This window comes from Sinohyriopsis cumingii, chromosome 13 (assembly GCF_028554795.1).
Source record: "Sinohyriopsis cumingii isolate HCF-2022 chromosome 13, ASM2855479v2, whole genome shotgun sequence".
Lineage (NCBI taxonomy): Eukaryota > Metazoa > Mollusca > Bivalvia > Unionida > Unionidae > Sinohyriopsis > Sinohyriopsis cumingii.
The window spans coordinates 44,317,460-44,341,485 of record NC_142973.1 but is presented as its reverse complement, the minus strand read 5'-3'; the positions used below and the strand labels follow the sequence as shown (position 1 = coordinate 44,341,485).

Below are 24,026 nucleotides of genomic sequence, written 5' to 3'. Positions count from 1 at the left end.
CATAGACAATAATATACTTACATTCTTTCTTTTCTCTCACACAGAATCATCATCATCATTATCATTGTTATTATGAATGTCCAGATTTGCATACTTTTCCCCTTTTGAGATATATCCTACTTGAGTTAAATTTTCCAATACTGTTCTCTTAGTGACACTGCGATATACTTACTTCCTGCTAGTTTTGTGCCTAACAAGGTAAACAGCTCCACAGGCTCCAGTTCCCAGTCTGTTAACAATTTCATAGTTCTCCATGACTAATTCAGCAGGTGCTTCCTCTTCATGCATAAATGGAATTAATGGTTGCAAATAATTAATCCAGAACATGTATAATTAAAAAAGTAAAGATCTATAGTCCAAGCCAAAGTGTACAATAAATACTTAAAATTAAAAAATAAAAACAATAAAGTATGCAAAGGACAAGATATATACTTTCCTTTTTTTAAATATATGGTATAATTTGGGAAGATCTTTTTTACTTTCCCTTGTATCATGAATCAATTATGCAATATGCATTAAAATTGGAAATATACTGTTCCCACTAGCATTTTGATCATGCAGCTAAATGTTTGGAAATGATGATGACAAAAATTTCATGCAATATATAACTGAAAATAGGAGGTAACAAAAATGATAATAAACAGAATTCCTGTTGCTGTTTATTATCATTTGTCCACATTTACATAACCAGTCATAAAATTATCTTCTTAATGTTACTTTAAAAAAACAAACCCACAATAAATAGAAATGTTTTCAAGGAATATAACTACCAAACCACAGTGTCAGAGATACAGACACAAAAGTCAACCAGACAGAAGGTTGTTGTTGTAGGGTTTAATGCCAATTTTCAATACAAGATAGGCTATACATAGCAGCCAGTATTAATGGTGGAGGAAGAACACAGGAAAACCCCAGAAAGAACCACTGACCCACGAGAAGCTAGTGGCAAGCTTTCTCACATACCCACATTGGCTGAACCTGAGACTCGAACCCATGCAGACAGAGGTGAGATGGCAATGATCCATAATGGTGAGCGCTTTAGACCATTCTGCCACTCGGGGCCCTCCAGACAGAAGGACTGGTGCACAGACAATGGTAATATATATTTACTAGCTGCACACTGCACAGACCCACACTTATCATCACAAAACGCACTGGCAACTCTAGGTCTATGAAGTCTGTTAAGAGTAATCAGTAAACAAACAACACAGACTCTGATCTGCTGGTGCACTGTGCAATATCAAATCAGGGTCTATGTTGTCTGAAGTTGGACTCAACTTACATGCAAGTACATAAGGTACATTCATATAAAAACCAGTGAAAAATTAGATGTACATTTATCACAGGTTTATTATCAGCCAATTTTCTTGTTATCCATTATTGCATCTATCAAATATTCTCATGAAATCAATGTGTGAAGCTACAGAGTAGTTAGGTTGATAGCATGTCTCTAATAGTAAGACACTTCCAATGTTAAGAAAACTCTATACAACTGTACAAGTTAATTTACTGTACAACTGTACAATTTGCTGTACAACTGTACAAGTTAATTTGTTTTATCTGTGTGAATAAAAACATAATATCTGCATTAAATTTATGTGGTTTTTCTTTTCAAGAAAGACTGGTAAAGAATTACTGGATGAAATTCTCTCACCTGAAAAATATTATTTCTCAGACTGCCATTGGAGCTGTATGCCAGGATATTTCACATACAGCTTGCTCAAGAAATAAACTTCCAATCTGAAATAAATTGGTAGAATCATTAAAGAGCTCTCTAGGTAGCACTCTCAATTCTCTTAACTATCGCCATCACACATTCACATCTGCAACTTTCTTGCAGAAACACCTAACCTTGATTTTAGCTCACTGTTCATGGGATTCACACAACAACAAAAACAGAATATAAAAAATGCTAGTCTTTAGCCAGCAAATCTTGCACTGTTATTTGACAACTTTTCATCTTTTTTGTGGCCACATCTAGTAAAATAAACACTTTATAACCTGAAAACAAGGCTGACCCCAAAGTTTACTTAAAATGTACAAGCAGTGGCATTCTTTACCTAAGTCAATGGACAGCAGTTGGAATTTTAAAGCAACTGAAAACGCCATGGTCTATTCTGTACAGTGAAGAATTACCATAACTTCTGAGGTGTTAAAAAGTAAATAAATTCTAGTGAGTTAATTATGCAGTAATCTTTGGCCCTTTTAGTCTGTAGAAAGAAAAATGTGTACCACATGCGGCTCATGATACACATGGCGCAATAGAAATTTTTTGGGGGTGGTGGTATTAAACTGCATTTGTAACACATTACTAGCTATATCATGCAGAGGAAATTTGAGTTACATGCCTCTCCCAAGGACAAAAAAGATGCCAGCTCGGGCTGGCCATTGTAGGTATTGAACTGAAGACCATTTAATTACAAGTCCCATGCTCTCCTGACTGACTTAAAAATTACACAAAAAAGACTCCACAAACAGCTGACCCACAATGTAAATAATCTTTAACTGATTGTCAGATGATAAGATAACTACATAAACACTGTGTTGCTGTAATGCTTTAATCTTAGACACCTGCAGTAACATACTATGGTGTATGTGCAAAAAATTGACAATGTGATTACTGACAACTCCAGTCAACATAAATACATATTCATGGATTAGGATCCCTGGACATCTTCTGTATATGAAACAGCCTGGATAAGTAAATATTATCTGATTACAGACTTATATATTTCTTCTATTATAATCATGCAATTGTAAATGGCTGTTTCATTATAGACCTGACAAAGATAAAAGTCAACCAGATTATTTTCCTTTTATCTGACCTTGACCTAGATGTAGATGACCTTGACTTTGTGACAGGTGAATGGCTATTATATCAGGCATTGTATCTAGTCATGATATACAAATGAGTAAGTTTTGTAAAAAAATATTTTTAAGAGTTCAAAAGCTTTTACCCTGAACAGTGGTACAAGTTATTGGTTTACATTTCCCTGGCCATGACCTTAAACTTGAGGCAGTGGGTGAAGCTGTTTGAGCAATGCACCATCAAGTCATAATATATATATATAACTACTGTTTCAGCAAAATATCCTCTGCATTTCAAAACCTAGACCAAAAACAAGGATTCAAACCACTAATTTTGTATTTTTATTTGTTGTGACTTTGACCTTAGGGAATTCTTGCTGAAGTCACAGCAAGAATTCAACTTTTTTGACTACTTTCATTCTTTTGAGAGTGGAGAAAAAATCCACCTGCTAGTCTCAAATCTGCTGGCAATTTTATTTTATAAGTTACAGTTATTACCTATACTGTAATCCAAGAGTTTGAGAATTTTTCTATCAATTGTAATTCTAATATTTATTTTTATATAAAATCAAATATGTTTACATGTATCTGAATTGGTTTTCTTGTTATATACACATCCAAGTTTGTATTTTTGGACCAACAAAGGTTCAGTCTGACAAGGATTGAAGAAGAACATATTTGGGGCAACCATTTTGTTTTAACTAGTCTAATCAAATGTGACACAAATACATGACCATCCAACAACAACAAAATAAAGCAAAGCACATCATAAGAGCACCATCGCTCTTCAGCTGGAATGGATGTCAAAAGATTTTGAATATGGAAACCCACAATCGTGACAGTTTTAATTCAGTCAGAAAAAAGGCATCAGAGGGTGTATAGTACCACTAAAGTCATAAAATATAACTGTGCAACCAAGTCAAGATGGTCTGCACACAAACACATGCATGCACACACACACACACACACACAGATAAAGACCAATGTCTTACATGATAGGAACAGCAGTCAGTCAAACAGGAAACTACGAATGCCAAGCCCAAGGCTGGTCAAATCCACTTACCTGCTGCCAGGTATAATCTCAGATTCCAAATTCACTTGAGCAAGCTAATGTTTTTAAGGTGCAAATCAAAATAATTGAGAGTGAGAGTGAGATAGGGATTATATATATATATATATATATATATATATATATATATATATATATATATATATATATAGTTCTTCCCATTATAACGTTCCTCCAGATAACATCCTACTAACATGGACCCAATAACCAAAATCATACCAATGTATAACAAAAGGGATAAAGAAAACAAGGTGAAACTTATTCTTATATCTTCATTTCCTTTTCCAAACACAATTTTGGAACAAATTTAAATAATGCCTGCTATACCATGGTTCTGTATGTTATGCTATTCTCAATATACTGTGATTCATATAAAAAATCTTAGAAAAGGTCGTTCTATCCCAGCTTGTATCTCATCTGAATTCAAACAGTCTTTTTAGCAATGTACAATCTGCATATTGCCCTTGCCACAGTACTGAAACTACTCTTCTAAAAGTAGTTAATGACATTCTCTCTGCTTTGGATAGTGGAAAGATTACAGTGCTCACTCTCCTTGATTTGTCTGCAGCATTTGACACAATATACCATGATATATTACTTCACCGTCTCCAGCATGTATTTGGCATTCATGATACAGCCTTACTGTGGTTCAAGTCCTACTTGGTCAACAGGACACAAATTGTGTCTGCAAAACGAATACACTCCAGCCCAGTTGATCAATGTTGTGGTGTTCCACAGGTGTCTGTTCTTGGACTTGTTCTCTTCATTCTATACACTCAGCCGCTGTCAAGTGTCATAGATCATCATCCAGTGTCTCACCAGTTGTAAGCTGATGACACCCAAACATACAAATCTAGCCACCCAACTGAAGTTGATGCTACCACCCAAGGTGTAGAGAGGTGCATTTCTGATGTGAAATCATGGATGACATGTAACAAGCTGCAGATGAATGATGATAAAACTGAGGCCATTCTGATTACAACACAAAGACTTTCTCATTCACATCCTTTACCTCAAACAATAAATATCAGCAAAACCAACATCAAATTCACACAATCAGTATGAAACCTAGGTGTTACTCTGGACAGTACTCTCACACTGCACCAACATATCATGAACATATGCAAAGTTGCATATCTTGAGCTGAGACGCATCAGCTCCATTCGCAAATATCTTTCAGTTGATGCCACAAAAACACTTGTGTGTTCATTACTACTTTCAAGACTGGACTATTGTAACTCAATCCTGTCTGATTCATCTCAATATCTGCTCCATAAACTTCAAAACACAGCTGCTCAGATCATACTTAGAGTACCACGATCAGATCACACCTCCCCGCTGCTCTTACCCTACACTGGCTATCCATTCGATCCAAAATCAAACACAAAATTTGTTCTCTGTACACCACTCCCTTGATAACTCGCGCACATCGGGGTCCAGAAACATCAACCTCATTATAAGTGAGGCGCGAGTTATCGAGGGACCTATAAAATAAGCCCAAAACCAATAAAGTGATTGACGACATAACGGAAAAATAAGGGGGGTTGGGGTTGGCAGATTATACTGTTGAATACTCACTTTAAAATCGTTCTGAGATTAACTGTGAATAAATATCTCTTCACAATGGTGTACTTTATTATTTCCTCATAGGACAACATTAATTTCATGATAAATTACAGTATATTGAGGCGATCATCGAAAACATTATTCCACGTGGTTTTCGTTCGCTTAACATGTGTACCACTTTACACATTGTGTACTACGTCACTAACTTTTATGTTGAATTGGATACATTCTAGTTTTATTGTTTGATCCAAATTAGACGTTTTTTATATACAAAAGATCGACTCTTTTCGAGAAACAGTGTCGATCGAACGATAGATAGATATATAGATTTGAATGCGATAGAAGTAAAATGGAAAACAAAAAAAAACAAGGGTTAATCAGTACTAACATATTTAATGGGTCTACAAATTTAAAACAACGTAAATTAGAACAAGTTAATACTTGCCGTTTGTGCCACGCTTGACAAATATCATATCACTTTTTGAAAAAAAATCAGTTAATTTTTTTTGTGTGTGTTACTCCTTGGTTTCTCTGCCGCCGAGCAAAATCCCTCAGATTTCTCAACTGCATGAGCTTTACGTAGTCAACATTTTGGGTCTCCAGCCACCTTACGGCAATATCAAAATATTTGATTGCTTTCTGTGCAGAGGGCTGGGGGGTGCAACATCTGCGTCTGCATCACTTTCAACACTTGTGTTACTCCAGTTAGAATCGTCTTCTGCTGCAAATTTGTTCGTTATAGAATTAATTATAGTTTCATCTGACATGTATTCAGCTGTGGGGCAATCATTGTCAGCACAAATCCACTCCTCAATATCATCAAGAGAAACGCCCATCTCAGGACCATGAGTCTGTACGAATTTCTCCCAAACATCCTCTGCATTAATGACATCAGTTTCACTGAAACATTCGAAGTCACTATCATCGTTGTTGTCTCTGTTACTGTTTTGCTTTACGTCAAAGGCAGCTCCAAGACCCTTAATCCAGCACCCCAGGTCTCTTGTAATCGATTTTTTGTTTTAATGCAACAAACACTTCCCTAAGTTGTTGATCAAAACAAAGCTGGCATGTACATGTAATTAGGTTCTCACAGAAGTACTCACGGGTTTCGATGTGACGGTCGACTGACTCTTTTCATGTTTTCAATGAACAGAATATGTTGTGATTATAATGTTTACACTGAAACGGAATTAAAGAATTAGAACGTGACTTTCATACAGGATGACGTTTAATTGGTGTTTATTTCATTCTCTGTTGCCACCTGTTAGCATTTACCAGAAGTTTTCATTGATCGCTATTTCACCAGACTGTTCATTTACAGTATACTGACAACTATTTATCATAAAAACTTACATAATATATGATATCTTTAAACAGAGGTCTCGCTAGGATTTTAAAACTGGGTCTTTCTGCCTCTGAATTCAATCACTAAATATCAGTAAATTTCTCACTCGGCCACCAGTCAAAGCCTTTGAACTAGCTGCCTAGCTGTTGCATCATGTTCTTTTTTTTTTTTTAATGTACTCTTATAAAATGGCAACAGTACATCAAAGAGTCTTTCAGTCACTGAATTCTGTCATTGTAAATATCAGCACAGTTAACTGATCAACACATTTTCCCACAAAGCAGGTGGCTGAAACAGGACCGGCAAATCTTTGAATTTTCCCGCGCACCTATTACATGCGTACGGAGGACTACCGCCTCAGTGATTTTCTGCATCCCAGATCAAAAATTGGCATCCAAATACGGGTAATTAAGCGTTTTCGAGATCTCTGAAATTAATTCTTCTTTAGAACTTGAAAATTTCAAAATATGGATTATATTTTTACGGGCATTAATCACCATTTTCGATGATAAAACGAGCAATGTATCAAGGTTTAATTTATCAATTCTTATCGTAATTTTTTCATGTTCAGCATATTTTAAAGATATTTTAGATACATTTTCTCTGGAAAAAATCAGGAGCCAAGACCGACACCGTGTTATAAGCGGGATTGCGAGTTATCCAGGTGCGAGTTATCGAGGGAGCGGTGTACTATGTTTCCTTGATGGACTCTAGTCCAACATACCTATCCAACCTCATCCACACCAGCAAGATACTTACGCTCCTCTTCTGACAATCGTATACTCATTATCCCACTATGAAAACAAAGTCATATGAGCAGTGTTCTTTTGCATACCAGGGCCCAGCAATGTGGAATGAATTGCCCACTAAACTTAGACACAAAGATTGTGATTACATTCAAGAGTACTCTCAAAACTCACTTACTTCGACTGCAAGAAAAAACTTAAAGACCTAATAATGTTTCCTACTTTAAATATTCTCGGCATGTTTTTTGTTTTCTAATTTCATGGTGTTTGTGTTTGTAATCATATCATTATATATGTTTTTTATCTTATAGGTGTTGTCTAATGTTGTAAAGCGCTTAGAGCTTCTAAAGATTAGGTGCTATACAAAGTCCTCATTATTATTATTATTATTATTATATAACGCAACCAGTGGTAACAGACCCCTGCTACCACACTGTAATGAAAGAGATAAGCATATCAGTACCTTTATTTAGCATGTAGATATACTACTTTATGCTGTACTAAAGAACTTTGTTTAATTTGGAAATTCATGTCTCCTGAATTTGTTTCTGGATCTAACGAGTTCCACCATTGCAATAAGGAAACAATTTATCATGCATAATCATCACATTCATTGATACTGACATTGAACTACTGCAATACACTCATGTTTTATGGATGAAATAAATAGTTATTTTTCTTACCTGATAAACAACCTATAACAAAAAGAAGCAACAGATAATTTCTTTGGATACCTGGATCACCTGCACTATGAAATTTTCCATTCTGGATCTTGCTCCAGTTTAGTTCTAGTGTTCGCTAATTATATATACTAATAAAACAAAATAGACAAACAGTCATACATATAATTATATTGTTATAAAGGATATACAATATATCAATTTAAATTATACAATTTTATATAGTGCATTAGCATTAAGTCCATTAGGATACAGAGTATCTAACTTATGAATGCAATAAGTTTCTTTTATGAGTCTATTCATGTCACCATGCACAATATCTATTGGCATGAAAGAAAAATCAAGTAGAGAGTGAATTTCCAAAGAAATTATCTGTTGCTTCTTTTTGTTATAGATTGTTTACTTTTAAAACATTTCGTGCCTGAAGAAGCATACATTAAATGCGAAACTAGTTGCACAGAATTTTCGGCGTTTGTGTTTTTTATCACAATTCTAATTATATACTAGAATTTATTATAACGATTCCCATTTTTTTCTAAATTACATTTCTTTTCAGACATTTATTCAATCAATTAAATTACAAATTGTAAATCTGTATAAATTTATTCCCTTTTGTAATTGAATCAATCTTGAAATAAATCATATCTTTATCAATGAAGCTATTCCTTCAACACTAAAACAACAGTAACCACCAAAGACTTTACACGACAACTTATTAGACTACCACAAACCTTACATATTTTGATTGTCAATATGTTGTTTTAAAAAAAACAATGGTGATCTCAGCTGTATTGCCTGTAGTGACCATAGCTAGAACTAATATAAATGTGGATTCATATGCACCAAAGAAAGCAGCTGGTGCATTTTTCCCATTGACTAAAAAGCATGCAAAGGTGACAACATTTTAGTGAGACAGTACAATAAATGAGTTAAACCTATGATCCCAATTTCAAAGTGTAACACAGAACAAGTATGGTAAAATGATAGCTTCAGGGTGATAAAATACAATAGATGGAGAAATTAGATAAATGGTTTTACAATACAATACACAAACAAACAAAAAAAAATCAATTTAAGAGGAGGATATATTTTGGTGTGGGCAAGACAGAAAATACTGCAGACCTACTTTATAATTATGTATAATGTGCTCAAAAGTTTACAAATTATAAATATGCTGATTAGTTTCTAAATGAATTGAAGTAGCATCCCTTTTAATAAATGTTTAATTTATGCCATAATTTATGTTGGATATAGGTTTTATTCTGTGGTTGTCATTTGCTTGTATCTGTTGTATTTAGGTCAAGCTAAATGTTGGACATGTTGAATATCACTAGTATCATTTACATACTATACTGTATCCAGGAGTCAATTAACCTATCTTATGGTATTTCTGTTTTGTCCCCTCCAAAATGCACTTTCTCTAGATCTCCATGACAATTTGCTTTAAAAATCTTTTTGATTTTTCAGTTTGCCAATAAGTCAAGTGTGTGTCTCACTTCATTTCTGGCACAAGATTGTCAACCCTGATCATGACTGATTGGGCATGAAAGGGAAAGAGACTGAACATTAATGGTTCTTGTTGTTGTAGATTAAATTGCGTTACCAGTAAGCACTTTTAATGATGCCTAATCTGAAGAAAAAATACAAACATTTCAAGGCTTCAGCAAATTGACTATAGCAAACTGATGAAGATTGTAAATGAATCAAGATAAATGAATAGGTGATGAATTATAAAACTTTCAAAATTGAATTCTGCAAAATTGCTGACCTGAATGCTGCAATTCCCTTGCAAATATATGGTAAAAAACTGCCCGCTCTTGGCTTCTATTGAAACCCCTACCTCCCTAATCATTATTCTGACAAATGAAGCTGCCTACCTTTCTTTTTCATCGAATGAAATGTACCAAGCTTGCCAACTCCAAAAGTTGGATTGCAAGCAGCTCAAACAATCTGAAAACCAGACACCTGAGGCTCCTCTAAATCTAGATTGAGCCCCTCTCATATTATAAGTTTATTGCCCCTCAGGCCTGTCCCAAAAATGTGTTATCTAGCTTGCCAGAAAGAAACTTGATCCCACCGACAAAATTCTGCATTTTTATTTGAAAATCTTGAAAGATGCGGCTAAATTATTAATTTTCGGCTTCATTCTGGGCAGATGGCTGTAAATCCCCTCAAATTATGAAGTTTTTCTCCTTAAATGTATCAAAACTATAAATTTTGTATGCAGAAAAGCAAAGTACATAAGCTATAAATGAGAAACAGAACTATATATTTTCTCCACATTTCACTGGTTACCTATTATTTGTGTTCAATAGTAATAGCACAATTAAAATTCCATCACTTGCTCATGCTGACATGGTAATGGCACAATGCTGGTTAAATTATCAAGCAGTACTTATGCAATTGTTTAACAATTAAGCCAAGATATGGCATTAATGAATCATAAAAGCCCCCAATACAATTTTTACATTTCTGCAATCATTACATTATTTTAAATCCATTTAGTTATTGGTACATGCTAAGCTTATTGACGTGGAGTGAATGTCTTCAGTAATTGCAACACATCCACAGTACTATCACACAAACTAATTAGAACAAAATAAAACTTATTTTACTGACTGTAAGATTAATGCCTCACTGACTTCATTTCTATTTTCAACTTTCAAGAAACTTGGAGAATTTTTCAGTGTTCAGAAAATGAAATTACTCCAAGGCCCCTGAATACTTATCCCTACATATAGGCCTTGATGAAATCCGGACTGTGGATTGACCTGAAGGCATACAGTCAGAAATCTCAAGAACAGAGTTATATGTTGCAATTATTCAGAATGTATCACCTGCACATATAGAAATTGCGAAATTGTTGGATACCTCATTGGAATGAGACCCCAGCAAGGGAATAAGAGTTCAGTGACCCATACCACAAGTCTGAAGGACAGAACATTTAATAGTTCTGGAATGGGTATGTCAAAATAATACCAAAAATTTTAATGGCCTTCTAAAGATAGTGGATTTTATATTCGGGCAAGTTATTTTGTTATAAAGACATTTACCTATTGGTAGGTGAATAAACACCAAGCCAATTTAATATAATTTTTTAAATTTATTTTTATATCTAAAGTTTTCTTAAAATAAGAAAATAATAGTTAAGAAATATGGCTCTTTTGGGTACATGGAATCTGAGGCAGAGCTAGAGGAATCTGAGGCATGGCTTCTGAATTTATTAAAATAACTTGTCCTGGGCCTGTGTCTGAAAACAATTTTCTTTGAGCACTGCTTGTCAATGATTGACTGGATAAATGTTGCTGACTACAAGGTGATAACTTTCAATGACTTAACATGCAAAAACTTTTAAGGTCTATTTAGAAGTAAAGGGCACCAGTCTCCAAAGAATTGTAATGTTACACACTGAGCATGAGTTTACTGAGTTCACATTATATTTTGTCCCTAATATTGACCCTGTGTGTGCTTTTTCATTAGAACAATTATAAATATGCAACTAAAACTTTCATTAGTGGATATTCATCCAAACCTCTCTTGGCATTAGCAATGAACAATGTTGTGAAAAGGTGATCAAAACTATAAGGCAAAAAAAAAGTGCATTCCTGGTTAGCCTACTGTCCCTGTTTCTCATTGCCAACTCTAGCACTTTTTCCTACATGGTTTAAAAAAACCCATTAAAAAAATTAAAAAAATCCCAAAACAGACTGGTGCATATAACTGAACCAGTTTTTTTTTACATTACTTTGAAGAACTCAGCACATTATATATATACTAATCATTATAACATATAATTTAATGTTTAGAAGAAACAAAAAAAAACTACTAACCCTAATTTTAAAAGCAGTACAATAGGAGATACAATTTTTTGGCCTAACATGGCAAATCATTAATTATCGACTGTCATAGCAAAAGTAAACTGTCAAAGCAAAGATATCTATTTTAAAACAATGTATATGGCAATGTAAACATTCTAGATTTGTTGTAGTCAGCAGCTTTGCAATCTAAAGTGTTTAATGCTGTTAGTATAACATATGTTTGAGTTTAAAGTTACCCCTATTTTGAGGAAAATGTAAGTGATTTTCAGGTTTGAATGGTGACAAAAGAGATGAATTTTGTGCAAAACACCATTTGTCATTTAATTAATGATTTATTAGTTTGTAAAGAAAAGTTAATTCAGAAACAGGGGTATTTATTATAATAAATGCTGTTAGATAATGAATGTACATTAAAGTTAAATGAGAGCATGATCTGGAAACAGAAAATTCCATGGTGCATTTGGGATAATAAAGCATTTGTTTTCTTCAGTTACTGAGCATATAATACAACTTTTATTGCAAAGTCCATGGAAAATACGATAGTACAGTTCAAATCGCAATATTAAGGTGGCTTAACTGTCAAAAGCAAATTTTTGTATTATTTCCTTCTAAAATTTTGTGTGTCCTCCAAATCTTGATGGTGGAGGTCACAGCATCCCCTGCCCATGGGATCCTGTTTGCAACATTGGATTAGCCATATGGATTTCTTAGAAAAAACCACTGTACATTTATCCAAGCATAATCAACTATAGGCAGTTATCATTTAATGTTTACATACTTAAGTACAAGAAACTTACACATACTCGGACAATAATTACAAAGTCTTCTCAAATCATTCAGATATATAAATAAATCATTACAAAACCAATCTGATTTTCAAGACATGCATTCTGTATTGGACTCTATTATACAACTATTATTTTAAACGCATCCTCTTGTCTCATTTACACTCGTCATACACTATCCGAGGCATCGTTTCTGTAACTTTAATTACTGACACAAGTTTTGAATGTGCACAAAAAGAAAAAAAAACTATTCAAACATAAATTTAATTTTAATAACAGTTCACATATTTTATATCACCTTATTCTTTAACTAATATTGTGAATATTATGTTGACATTTGGATGGTACAGTCCATATTGGGACTCCTAGTGGAATATTTGATATTCCAGTCATTTTGCTCTGAAGCAAGCTCATTTTTACATGAATGTGTCCAGCCCTGTATACACAGGTCCCCAGAGTACGGGGTACAAAACCGCGAATGCGTACTTTTGGGGTAAGTGGTGTTTCGGGAACTTAGTTTTGAAAGCTGTCTTTGAGCACCGACCCAACTCCATCAAATTTAAAAGAAAATGAAACACAAACATTATGTTACCGCGTGCAACATATTTTAAAAATCGTATAGTCAAACAAATTTATTTTTACTGTTACTTGTCTTTAGTAAACACTACAACAGCAAACTCTCAAGCAAGTTGGATTAAATAAATGAGATTACCATAAGCAAATGAAAATAGCTTCTCCGTTGACCACCATTTCTAAACAGTAGCCTGGTTCCCGGATCCGATATATCTACCACCTATATATATTACAAAACAGGACACCAGTCTATTCTAACAGTAGCAATATCCGAAGGACTTATATTAGCTTCGTGCTGAATAGTCTATTTTCTCAGTATTGACCATTGAAAACATGCATAACATTAAGCTGAAAAATTAATTATTATTCTGCGCATTCATAATCCGGATAAAGGATGAAGGCTGCCTTGTAATACCTGGAAAATGGCATTGACAAATGCAACGACAGCCGAGTCATTTTATTTGATGAAATGCGCTGAACATGACCTTCTAAGCACCAGCATTCTTCCACCTGTCAAACCGCAACATGACGTGTTAGATCACTGGCTTTTGAAATTCTATCACTGTAGCAATGTAATAAGAAATATCACAATATTGCAGAAGAAAATGAAGAAATAACACCCTATAACACCCTAGACTATATATATATATATATATATATATATATATATATATATATATATATATATATATATATATATATATATATATATATATATGATAGAGAATCGAGTCCAGACACTTGGTTTCACAACTGGTCACATATATCATTAGACAAAAAGGTCCAGTCCAGTTAAGATTGTTATTAAATGAACATGTATACGAAGACCGCTAAACTCACGGCCCCTTGACATTAGTCCTCAAATGTCCCCCAGATTTTCTCTCAGAGCGGTCTAACCCCCAATCCAAACCTAGCTACCAGCTATTGAGAGTCTGACAAGTTCCCAAATGAAATATGAGATGAGAGAAATTCTAACTATCGCGATCGGAATCGAACCCAGTTTGTCTGTATTGTAGTCGAATGCACATACTACCATACAAAAAATGTCCTGACTAGCCAGGCTAGTTATTAAGTGGCTTCATATATCTAGACCACTACCCCCTCTATTTACCTTGACATTTGTCCTCGAATGCCAACCAGATTCACCACTCAGAGTGGTGTAACCCCATTCCCAACCTGACCACCAGTTACTAGTCGGAAGAACCAGGAGGGAAGACAAATTCTAACTAAGGCGGTTATAATTCGAAACCGGGTCGTCTGTCCCACAGTCGGGCGCACATACCACTAAACTAAATGGTACATACCAGCTAGGCTGGTTATTAAGTGGCCTCCTATTCCTATAGCGCTACACTTTCAAAACATTCTACACGTCACAGACACCGGGAGTATTTCCAATTATTAGTTCTGACGCTACCACACAGCTCGCAGACAAAATAAAAAAAGATACTAAAACAGTGGGCTTCAACAACATCCCGAATCAACAACCATCTGTCAGTGAAGCGGCAATTTATCGACTGCCCCAAGTGGAAATCAACATGTTACTTGTGCATCCTGCAGCTCTGAAATCGAGAAAGCGATTGACCTGCCGTCAAATGGCAAAACACATGGTGCAGATACTATATCAGCAGAAGTCTGAACTTTCGGAACCTAGTACAGGCCTTAGAAATAGACTGCACTCCTCCAATTTATGTGGACTCTGTGAACTATACACCATGGTAGTAGGTGGTGATGAACTGATGATGTGCGATTCTCACTCCTTGTGGTTTTTAGTTATCGTTATCTAGAAGATGATGGACCAAGGTGTTATTGTCCGGCTCGAGTAAAAGATAAAATATGAAAATAAGGAATGGTATAACAGAGATCTGAGCAGAGATGTAGAATAGAATAAGACGAGCCCCCGTATGAAAACACGACAATTTAATAAATTACATTAACTAGATGAAATCGAACATGACATGTGAATGATTCACATTCTCTCAGAAGTAGAGTTGCAAAATTATGCCAATTCGATTAGCCGTTCTGTCATGCTAATAGAACAATTTTCTTCATATGATTGCTTGCCTGATCGAACTCAGATTGTCGGCATGACAGCATCACCTGGTACTTCCGGTCATTTCCAAATCACTGCTGGTGCCAGATAGGCGTTTCCATCTGTATGTCTGTCTCTCTCTCTCTCTCTCTCTCTCTCTCTCTCTCTCTCAAACTCTTAGTTGCAGAATGTGCATTACAAGTGTGGAGCTATTTACTTGTGCTCTATTCGAGCGCTCGCTCGCTTATCATCAGAGTATTCCCGTCGTCACGTTTTTGGATACGGGTCTCCAAAAGTTCCAGACCCACTGCCCTTGGACGATTTTTTTTAATGAGAGAAATTACTTATCAATATCCTTGTGCCCATACTGATCCCCATTACATATGGACCATTTCTCTTTAGTTTGTGATAATTTTTGTCTCTAAGAAGACAAAGTCTTGCACCAACCTGTTCCAGGAAAGTTGAATACACACAGAGTGTACCAACATGATATTTGGTCAAACTCTCCAGGCAGTGGGCACGTTCGCCTACATTGGCAGTACACTGTCACGTACAGTCCACATCGATGGCAAATCCAGCACCATATTTGACAAAGGAAGTGTGACCTTCGGCATGCAACAGTAAAATACGGGAAGCGCAGATCGAGGCATTATTCTGCAAACAAAACTGAAGGACTACAAAGCTGTTGTATTGACCACCCTGTGATATGCATGCTAAACCGGGACAGTGTAATGACTCCATGCCATGTACTTGAACTACTTTCATATAGGCCGCCAGAGCAAACTGATCAGGGTCTGGGGGTTCTCACACAGACAGGCATTCCAAGCGAACACATTTTGTCCATGAAATCACATCTGAGATGGACAGGCCATGTTAACAGGCTGAAACACGAGAGACTAGCCAAGAAGATCATTTCTTGGATAGCCGAAGGAGAAAAAGCAAGCTCAAGGAGGTCAGAAGAAATGCTTTAAAGACTCCTTTAAGTCATCCTTGAAACACTTCAACATTGACCCCAAGTCTTGGGAAGATCTTGTACAGGATCGTTCCATTGGACGTAGTCTTATCCATTTAACTGCAGCATGTCCTGTGCTGAACAAACAACGCAAGCGGCATCTCCTTCCCAGTGTGCCACAGACAGCTCAGAGCAGAAATTGACCTGATCAGTCACTCGTTCTTTCGTAAAAATAAAACTAGTTAATGGTGTCATTTTCATCCTCGAACTCGAAGAACGAACAGCAATTCATTATCCGTATCGTAAATTTACTGTAAGAACTCTATTTGCCAAAGTGAACGCCGTAATTATTGTATGACGGATGCAGAGGCGTAGCTGGGGGGGGGGGGGGGGGGGGTCAGGAGGGTACATATGTCCCCGGGCGCCAAGGTACAGGGGCGCCAAAATGAGGCTTACAACGTTACATTATAATAAGTAAACAAGGGTAATATTCAAAAATGTGATTAAACGGGGAGGGGGATGGGGCGCCAATTTTATAGTTCGTCCCCGGGCGCAAAATATCATAGCTACACCTCTGGACGGATACTTACTCATTGGATCTTTCCTGTGATCTGAATTTTGGTGCTAGTAACTGACATTCCATGGATAGGTGTTACCATGTTGATTATTATATATTCCTTTTTTCTCCTTTTTTATTTAAAGTTCATTTTACCTGTGTGCGTTATTTCAGTAAATCACTAAAATCAACTTTAAAGCGGCTTTAGTACATATTCATGTCAGGAAATTCACTTCAAAAGACGTTCTTGAATTTAGTATACAGTCATATCTTTATTAATTCAGTTGTTATTTATTGTACAACACGTTTGAACAAATAGTGTGCAAATACGATCACAACAGCAAAGTAAACGACATGTGAATAAAGGGCATTAATGCCCAATTAGGTACGTAATTTCAAATGAAGAAATCTGGATAATGAGTCCTGATTCATCGATTATGCAAATAATTTAATTATGTATCCAGGGACGAGAGCTTATATCTCCTATTTTCGAAGCACACACACACATACAGACAGACAGTGGTATTTGAATTAGAGCTTCTCTTGAGTTACTCCTCTAAGGCCCAGCTGATATTTAACATGCATCTGATGTTCCGTATCCCTGAGAAATATTTGTTGTAATACACTGTTATATATTTTATCCAAAAAAGGGAGTTGATCATTTAATTTCAGTAAGAGGAGGAGGGGGGGGGGGCTGAGATTTTCTTTGGAGACAAATATTTTCCCCTATAAACCAGATCAAGAATATATTTTTCAACCTGTTTGAAAATATTTTTATTCTCCAAACTTCTAAGGCCCCTCCCCCTACATGGAAAACGAAATGATCACTTCTAATTGTTTGTAGAGTCTCATTGGTGCATATTTGATTCTTATTTTATACCTTAGTTAAAGAAAATTACCATTCTGTTTAATTCAGCTGGTCTGAAAATTTGTTACTTGACACTGTTATACCCAAATAGGTACATTCATGCAATACTTCGAGAAGGTTAAATCTTTTTGAGACGTTTTCTCTGAGCCATTAAATATCTACACTTGGGTCTTTTCTGTATTGTTATTTTCTTGTCACAACAGAATTCTGACTTTGTTGGAGTCCCCTGTGTGTTGTTGATAATAATAGCACTGAATCATCAACAATGAGCTGATGTCCCGACGTGCAAGACTATGCATTGTTTAAATATTAAATAGACAGGGTTGCACACACAACCCTGTTTAACCCCTATATTGGGAGAGACAACATTGGCAAATCTCAGTGTCATGCACTTTCATAATGTAAGGAATATCACGATATATATACACACTTTGTCACTTAAAGATTTAGCTTTGAAGACGTCCATTTATAGCTTACACAGTATTCGTTTTCTAAACATTTCATCAAATGCTTCGCTTATATCAATGAAGCGTGCAAAATGTTTTCCTTTTTTGGATTTGACTTGTTAATAATCATTTATGAAAACAGTATATGTTGTTCTTCGTTTCATTTAAAGCTGAATTGGTAATCACGTAAATAATCCTATAAGTAATCATGTAAGTAATGATGCAAGTAATAATGTAAGTAATCGTGCAAGTAATTGTGTAAGTAATTATGCAAGTAATTATGTGAGCAACGGTGTAATGTGTAAGTAATAGTTATTATACAAAACAGGGGTTTCTGGCGCAGTAACCCTAAAAATCATCCCCCAAAAAATACAAAGTTGCCATAGCCGCCACCACCCAAGGACACCCCAAAAGCATAGTCACCACAACGATAACTCTCGGCCAGATAATGGCGGGGGTGTCCTTGTGTGGTGGTGCCTATGGCAAGTTTGTATTTGTTTTTATGATAGTATTTGTAACGCTGCATTAGCGCATCAAGTTCGGTTTTCGGAATATTTTCCGAGACATGATTGAAATCGATGATTTGCTTTTTCTTCATTTTTTTTTACGTGATAGTAAAATCTGTGGCATCAACAACTGAATCAAGTAATTGACGAAACTTGTCATTGGTAGGATCGGCCAGAATATTTCTGTATTTGTCGTAGACATCCGAGGAAGTATCCTCATATCGCCGATCTGTCAGTGCTTCACTTTTTGTTTACCAACTATGAGAATTAAAATTGGTTTTTATTTCACTAAGGTAAATATTTACCAAACTTGCGTAATGTTTTTCGGTTTTATCAATAAAACCAAATACCAGGCCGATAATTTAGTGTACTAAGATTTTTGAGTGTGAGATGTTTTCTGAGAATTGCATACGCAGGCCCAAAATTATGTAGCATAAAATTCTTAACTGTATCATTGTCAATTACGGATCCGAAATATTTACCCATTTAATCGCAAAGTCAAGATTTACAAAATTAATATCAAGTGGGGGTTTAATTTCATCATAATAATCTCTCAACGATGTTCTAAATCGTTCGATTGACTGCAGTGGAACATCTTCTGCTTCACTGATATCGTTGTACGTGTATAAATTTCCTTCGATATTTACTTTCATTACTTCAGCAACAAACTCTTCTTTTTCGTCTGCGCTGTAACCGTTAATATTAAAAATAAATCCTCGATTATTTTCAGTCACTTATTTACAATGACAGGATCAAAATTAATAACATGTTTAACACCATCGACACTAGTTTCGGGCATCGACATTGGCAAAATCGCGTCAGCGTGTGCTTTAAAAAATAGTTCAGCAGTTTCTCGGTTATCAAAAATTTCAAGAAGTTTCTTTTTTATCGTGATAATCCATTCCTAACTCCTGAAATATTCGACGTTTTAAAAATTGATCTCGCAGTGCTGTTTTTGTTGTTGTTTAGTTTTACTTTATTTCGGCTAGTTTATTAAGCCCTTCGTGTCGATCTTGATCCTATTTCTTGCCGCCATGTGCTTTAGATTTTATTAGCTTTGATCTGTTAATCAATACTGTATTTTCCTTGCTGAGCTCAAGCATTATATTTTTTAGTAATCTCTCAATTAGTAATCTCTCAACTCGCTGTTGTTTTTCGCGACAATCATCAGGATGACAATCATCGCGTCTTTTAGTTGAGGTCCTCTCATGCCCGAGACACGTACAAAATTATCTCCGTTATCGTTCAGCTTAAAATTGGCGTCGTTTAACGAATCTAGTTTTAAGCTTTTCATTTTACTGATCTTATTTACTGCAATAGATTCCGGATATGTTGTAGCAACCAGTTTATCTCTTTTAGGGTTAAATATATTGTCATAACATTCTTTCGCAACAGTTAAAATTGCTGGGTCTTTCATTTTTTTCTACAGCGTCATATTAAATATGATCGTCGAGCGTATATATCTGAAACGCTGTCAGACCAGGAAATGGATTTTCTGCCGAGATAACGTAAATTCAGAAATACTGGTATTTTGCGTAAACGTTATCGACGATCTTGTTCGCGAGCTGAATTCGAAAATACTGCACTGTCGAAATATATGTTTGTTGCACTGTACAACATTTTCCAAGTGACATTGTCAATAGATGCTTCCAACCGCTAGTTACAAATACGACCAGTACCAGAATTTAATCGGCCACGCAAATGAAATTTCCAGATAGTTACCGTATTCAAACCTTTAATTTTGATCCAAAAGTTTGCAGTTTCACCTTTAATTGTCCATTCCTGACCACTAATAACTGCAAAACTAAAAAGAAAAGCATGATTTAGGTTATTGCCTTAATATTGTGTTGACGCGCCTGTGATAAAACCTGATCGGTTGTCGGACGACTCAACACATGTTGGTATATGTTCAGCATTGTTTTTGATTCGTTTTACTCCCCCTTCGCTGACATTTGAAATTTTTGAATGAACGTATTTTTATTTGAGAGATCAACGTCATAGACAGGCGTATACGATGATGTTATTTTGTTGACAACCATGCTTAACGCGCCAGACAATGTATCGTCGGTTAACTTTAAGAAATTTGCTTTGACAAACTTTACATCTGCCGACCAGTTATCTTTGTCCAGCGTTGTTTTGTTAACTTCGGTATTTTTGATTGTCTTACCGTTCATACAGATATTGTCATCAACGTCAGATTTTAAATACGTTTTTAACTGTCCGTAACTTAAAGCTTGACTATCGTCGATGTCTCTGGGAAGCGGTAACGCCGTTGATAATCCAGTTACTTTTGCGTTGTTTGACATTGTCAAGTTGACGGTCATTGTGTCGCTGGTTTTCTTTACAACAGCGCCATAGACTGACATTAACTGATCATAACTTACTGCTTGACTATCGTTTTTATTAGCTAGTGGAGAATCTGTTTCCAACTCCATAATGTTTTCTAGCTGCGGTCATTGTTAAATCGCCAGCCATTGTTCCACTGGCCAACGACAATTTAATGCTGTCAAGAGCTTTACGTTGAGAATAACTTACCGCTTGGGTTTCGTTTTCAATATATTTTATCGGATAAATTGTATCCAAACCTAAAACTGTGCAAAGAGCTTTCATTGTTAAATCACCTCCCAACGTTCGGCCGGCAAGTGGATATTTAGTGTCGTCAACAAATTTACGATGCGAATAACTTACCGCCCGTGTATCGTCTGCGCTATCTGGTGGGTATTTTTTTCTCAAGACCAAATACACGCCGGTTTTTCATGTTTAAATTGCCAGTCATATCACCGCCGGTTTTCTTGAGATAGTCTGATGAATCAACTGTTCCGTTCGTCGTCACAGCGTCTGCTGACGCATAGCCTGTTAATGTTGTTCCAAATTTTGTGTAATAACTCATTATTTATTTTTACCGTGTGACAATTTTGTTTGTCCCAGACAAATACTGTCTGGCATAAAATATAAAAGTCAGCCTTAAACTTTGATACTGAGCGACTGATAAAACACAAACATAGCTATGAACTGCCTAATTGTCATTACGTGATAGTTTGTTGGACGGGCTCTGGTAAAACAAACTTGCTAATGAATTGACTTCTTAATAACTGCTTTAACTACGATCGGGTATATATTTGCACGATTAATCCACAACAAGATAAATATAAATTGTTAAACGATTACAATGAAACATTACGCGATGAATTTGGTTCCGGCGAAGATATGTTTATAATCAGACAACCAGAAGATTTGATTCCGATAAACGAACTTGATTCGCACGAGCAAAAAATAATTTTGTTTTGACGATAGTCCGTTGAACAACAGCGAGATGAATAAAATACGAGCTTATATTTCGTTGTCACGAAATAGAAGATGTAATGCGGTTTATCTCGCACAAGGTTTTTATAACAACTCAGATTTATCAGACGAAATACTGGTTGTTTTATATTTTTTCCCAAACCTGACAATGTCGACGTAAGAAATGTCGCAAACGAGCAATGCGGTGATGTAGTCAAAGGTAAGTTTATCGAACTTTATCATGAGCCAACCAGAGACAACTATCACTTTTTCTTGTTTGATAAACTTGCACGAGATTCGGCAAAAATGTTTCGTTGTTGAATTAACAAATTTTTGTAATTTTCTCAGACGTTGCACAATAACAATGGATAAAACATTGATTTATTAAAAAAAAATTGCTGCGACGATATCTGCGTTTAAGAAAAAAGTGTAGCAAGAACGTCAAGGACTAGTAGCTGGTGCGGAAGAAACAGCTTAACTTTTAAGGCCGGTAACCGCGGCTGTACTGGGCAAGCAACCTGATACATCAACGCTGTCTGAAGATGACCTAAAAAAGTTAAAAGAACAAGGTTTGTTTGGTATTTTAAAGGAAGAACAGGAGAAAGAAACAAGGTTGCGATCCACGGCGCAATAAAACTAATGTAGATGAGCGACTTGGGTTTGGTGTTATAATATTTACTTCTACGGCGGAAATGGTTGACCAACTGATGCTGTTGATATTGTCGAAAGAAGCTGGAAATGTCAGCGACGAAATAGATAATAAAATTGTAGATATACTTGATCAGCATCGTGTAAATGTGTCATTGACGGCATGCGAGTATGAGATTTTACACAACGATTTACTGTAACAATAAAAAATAAAGATGATTCAGCCACGCTATTACTTGATTCATCGCAAACAACCTCGGACAGCGCAAACTTTTCTATCAATTATAATCCGCCAATCCAGCTTGAGCAGGGTCGACAATACGAAATTGGATTAATTTCTGAACAGCATGGCTTTCTATGGCTAATTTTAAAACAGACGTCAATGACAACTTTAGATTTAATCCAGCCACTTGGGTGACGGTAAAAATACTACAAGGCGCCTACAACGTAACAGTGGGCAGTACTTTCAGCGCGCTACCCACAAGATAAAGACGCTGATCATGTCAGTAAATATGTTCCGCATACTCACCGGCTTAACGTTTCAAGTATAGAATTTCCCGTTGCAGAAAATCAAATACCAAAGTTTGAGGTACATAGAAAGGTCAGATAGATGCTCACCTATATCTCTTCTATAAAATAGTACATCCTGACCCCCGAAAAAGCCAACAAAAAACTCCACCCACCCCCCATCAAACAACAAATTGCTGTACCCCTTTCGCGCTATGTACAGCTACCAAACTTAATTTCCTTTCACTCTCAGCCAATAAAATGCTAGACCACCAAATATGTATTGGACTCGTTCATATTTAAAGTCATCTGGTATCGTGATATAAGCCTACAAATCAAATCTATCAGAAAGCAAATTTTCCAGTAAATTATGTTTCACCTAGAATACTTACATGATCACATTAGCATTAGGAATATAAGCACCATTACCTGACAAATCCAGGCTTTCTAAAAGGCGAACATTCGTCTTTTCTGACTATATTTGACAAAGTGCAATAACTCTTGGTTATTATCTCCCTTTGCTGCCGACAGGTGGCGCTAGTTTTAAGCTGAGATAACATCATGTAAGGGGATTTTCAAATTGCGGTGAGGGTATTAAGTAAATATAATTCTAGGAGAAACAAAATTACTGAAAAAAATGTGCTTTCTGCTTCGAATACGTTCCATAATGATACTGACATTAGGAAAATAGATAATTTGCTGAGGGAATGTGCAACATTCTACCTACAAATTGGATAACCTTTGATCGAAGAATATAGGATTCCCCATATGAAGTTTAAAACACCATCCTAACTTGTGAGCAGCACAACCGGCCGCGGTTTGCATCTTGGAAGAAGAAATAA

The 24,026-nt window shown here is 35.8% G+C and overlaps 1 protein-coding gene across 1 annotated transcript in view; it reads right to left on the bottom strand.

Moving 5' to 3' along the window:
- Nucleotides 1-13,575, bottom strand: part of LOC149785326 (uncharacterized) — a 68,325-nt gene extending 54,750 nt beyond the window's left edge. Inside the window, exons 1-3 of the mRNA XM_089979224.1 lie at nucleotides 13,530-13,575; nucleotides 1,655-1,740; nucleotides 173-278 (exon numbers count right to left, since the gene is read on the bottom strand). Coding sequence (XP_089835350.1) covers nucleotides 173-255 — 83 coding nt within the window. The 5' untranslated portion in view covers nucleotides 256-278; nucleotides 1,655-1,740; nucleotides 13,530-13,575. The remainder of the gene's footprint in view (nucleotides 1-172; nucleotides 279-1,654; nucleotides 1,741-13,529) is intronic.
- Between the last annotated feature and the right edge of the window lie 10,451 nt (nucleotides 13,576-24,026).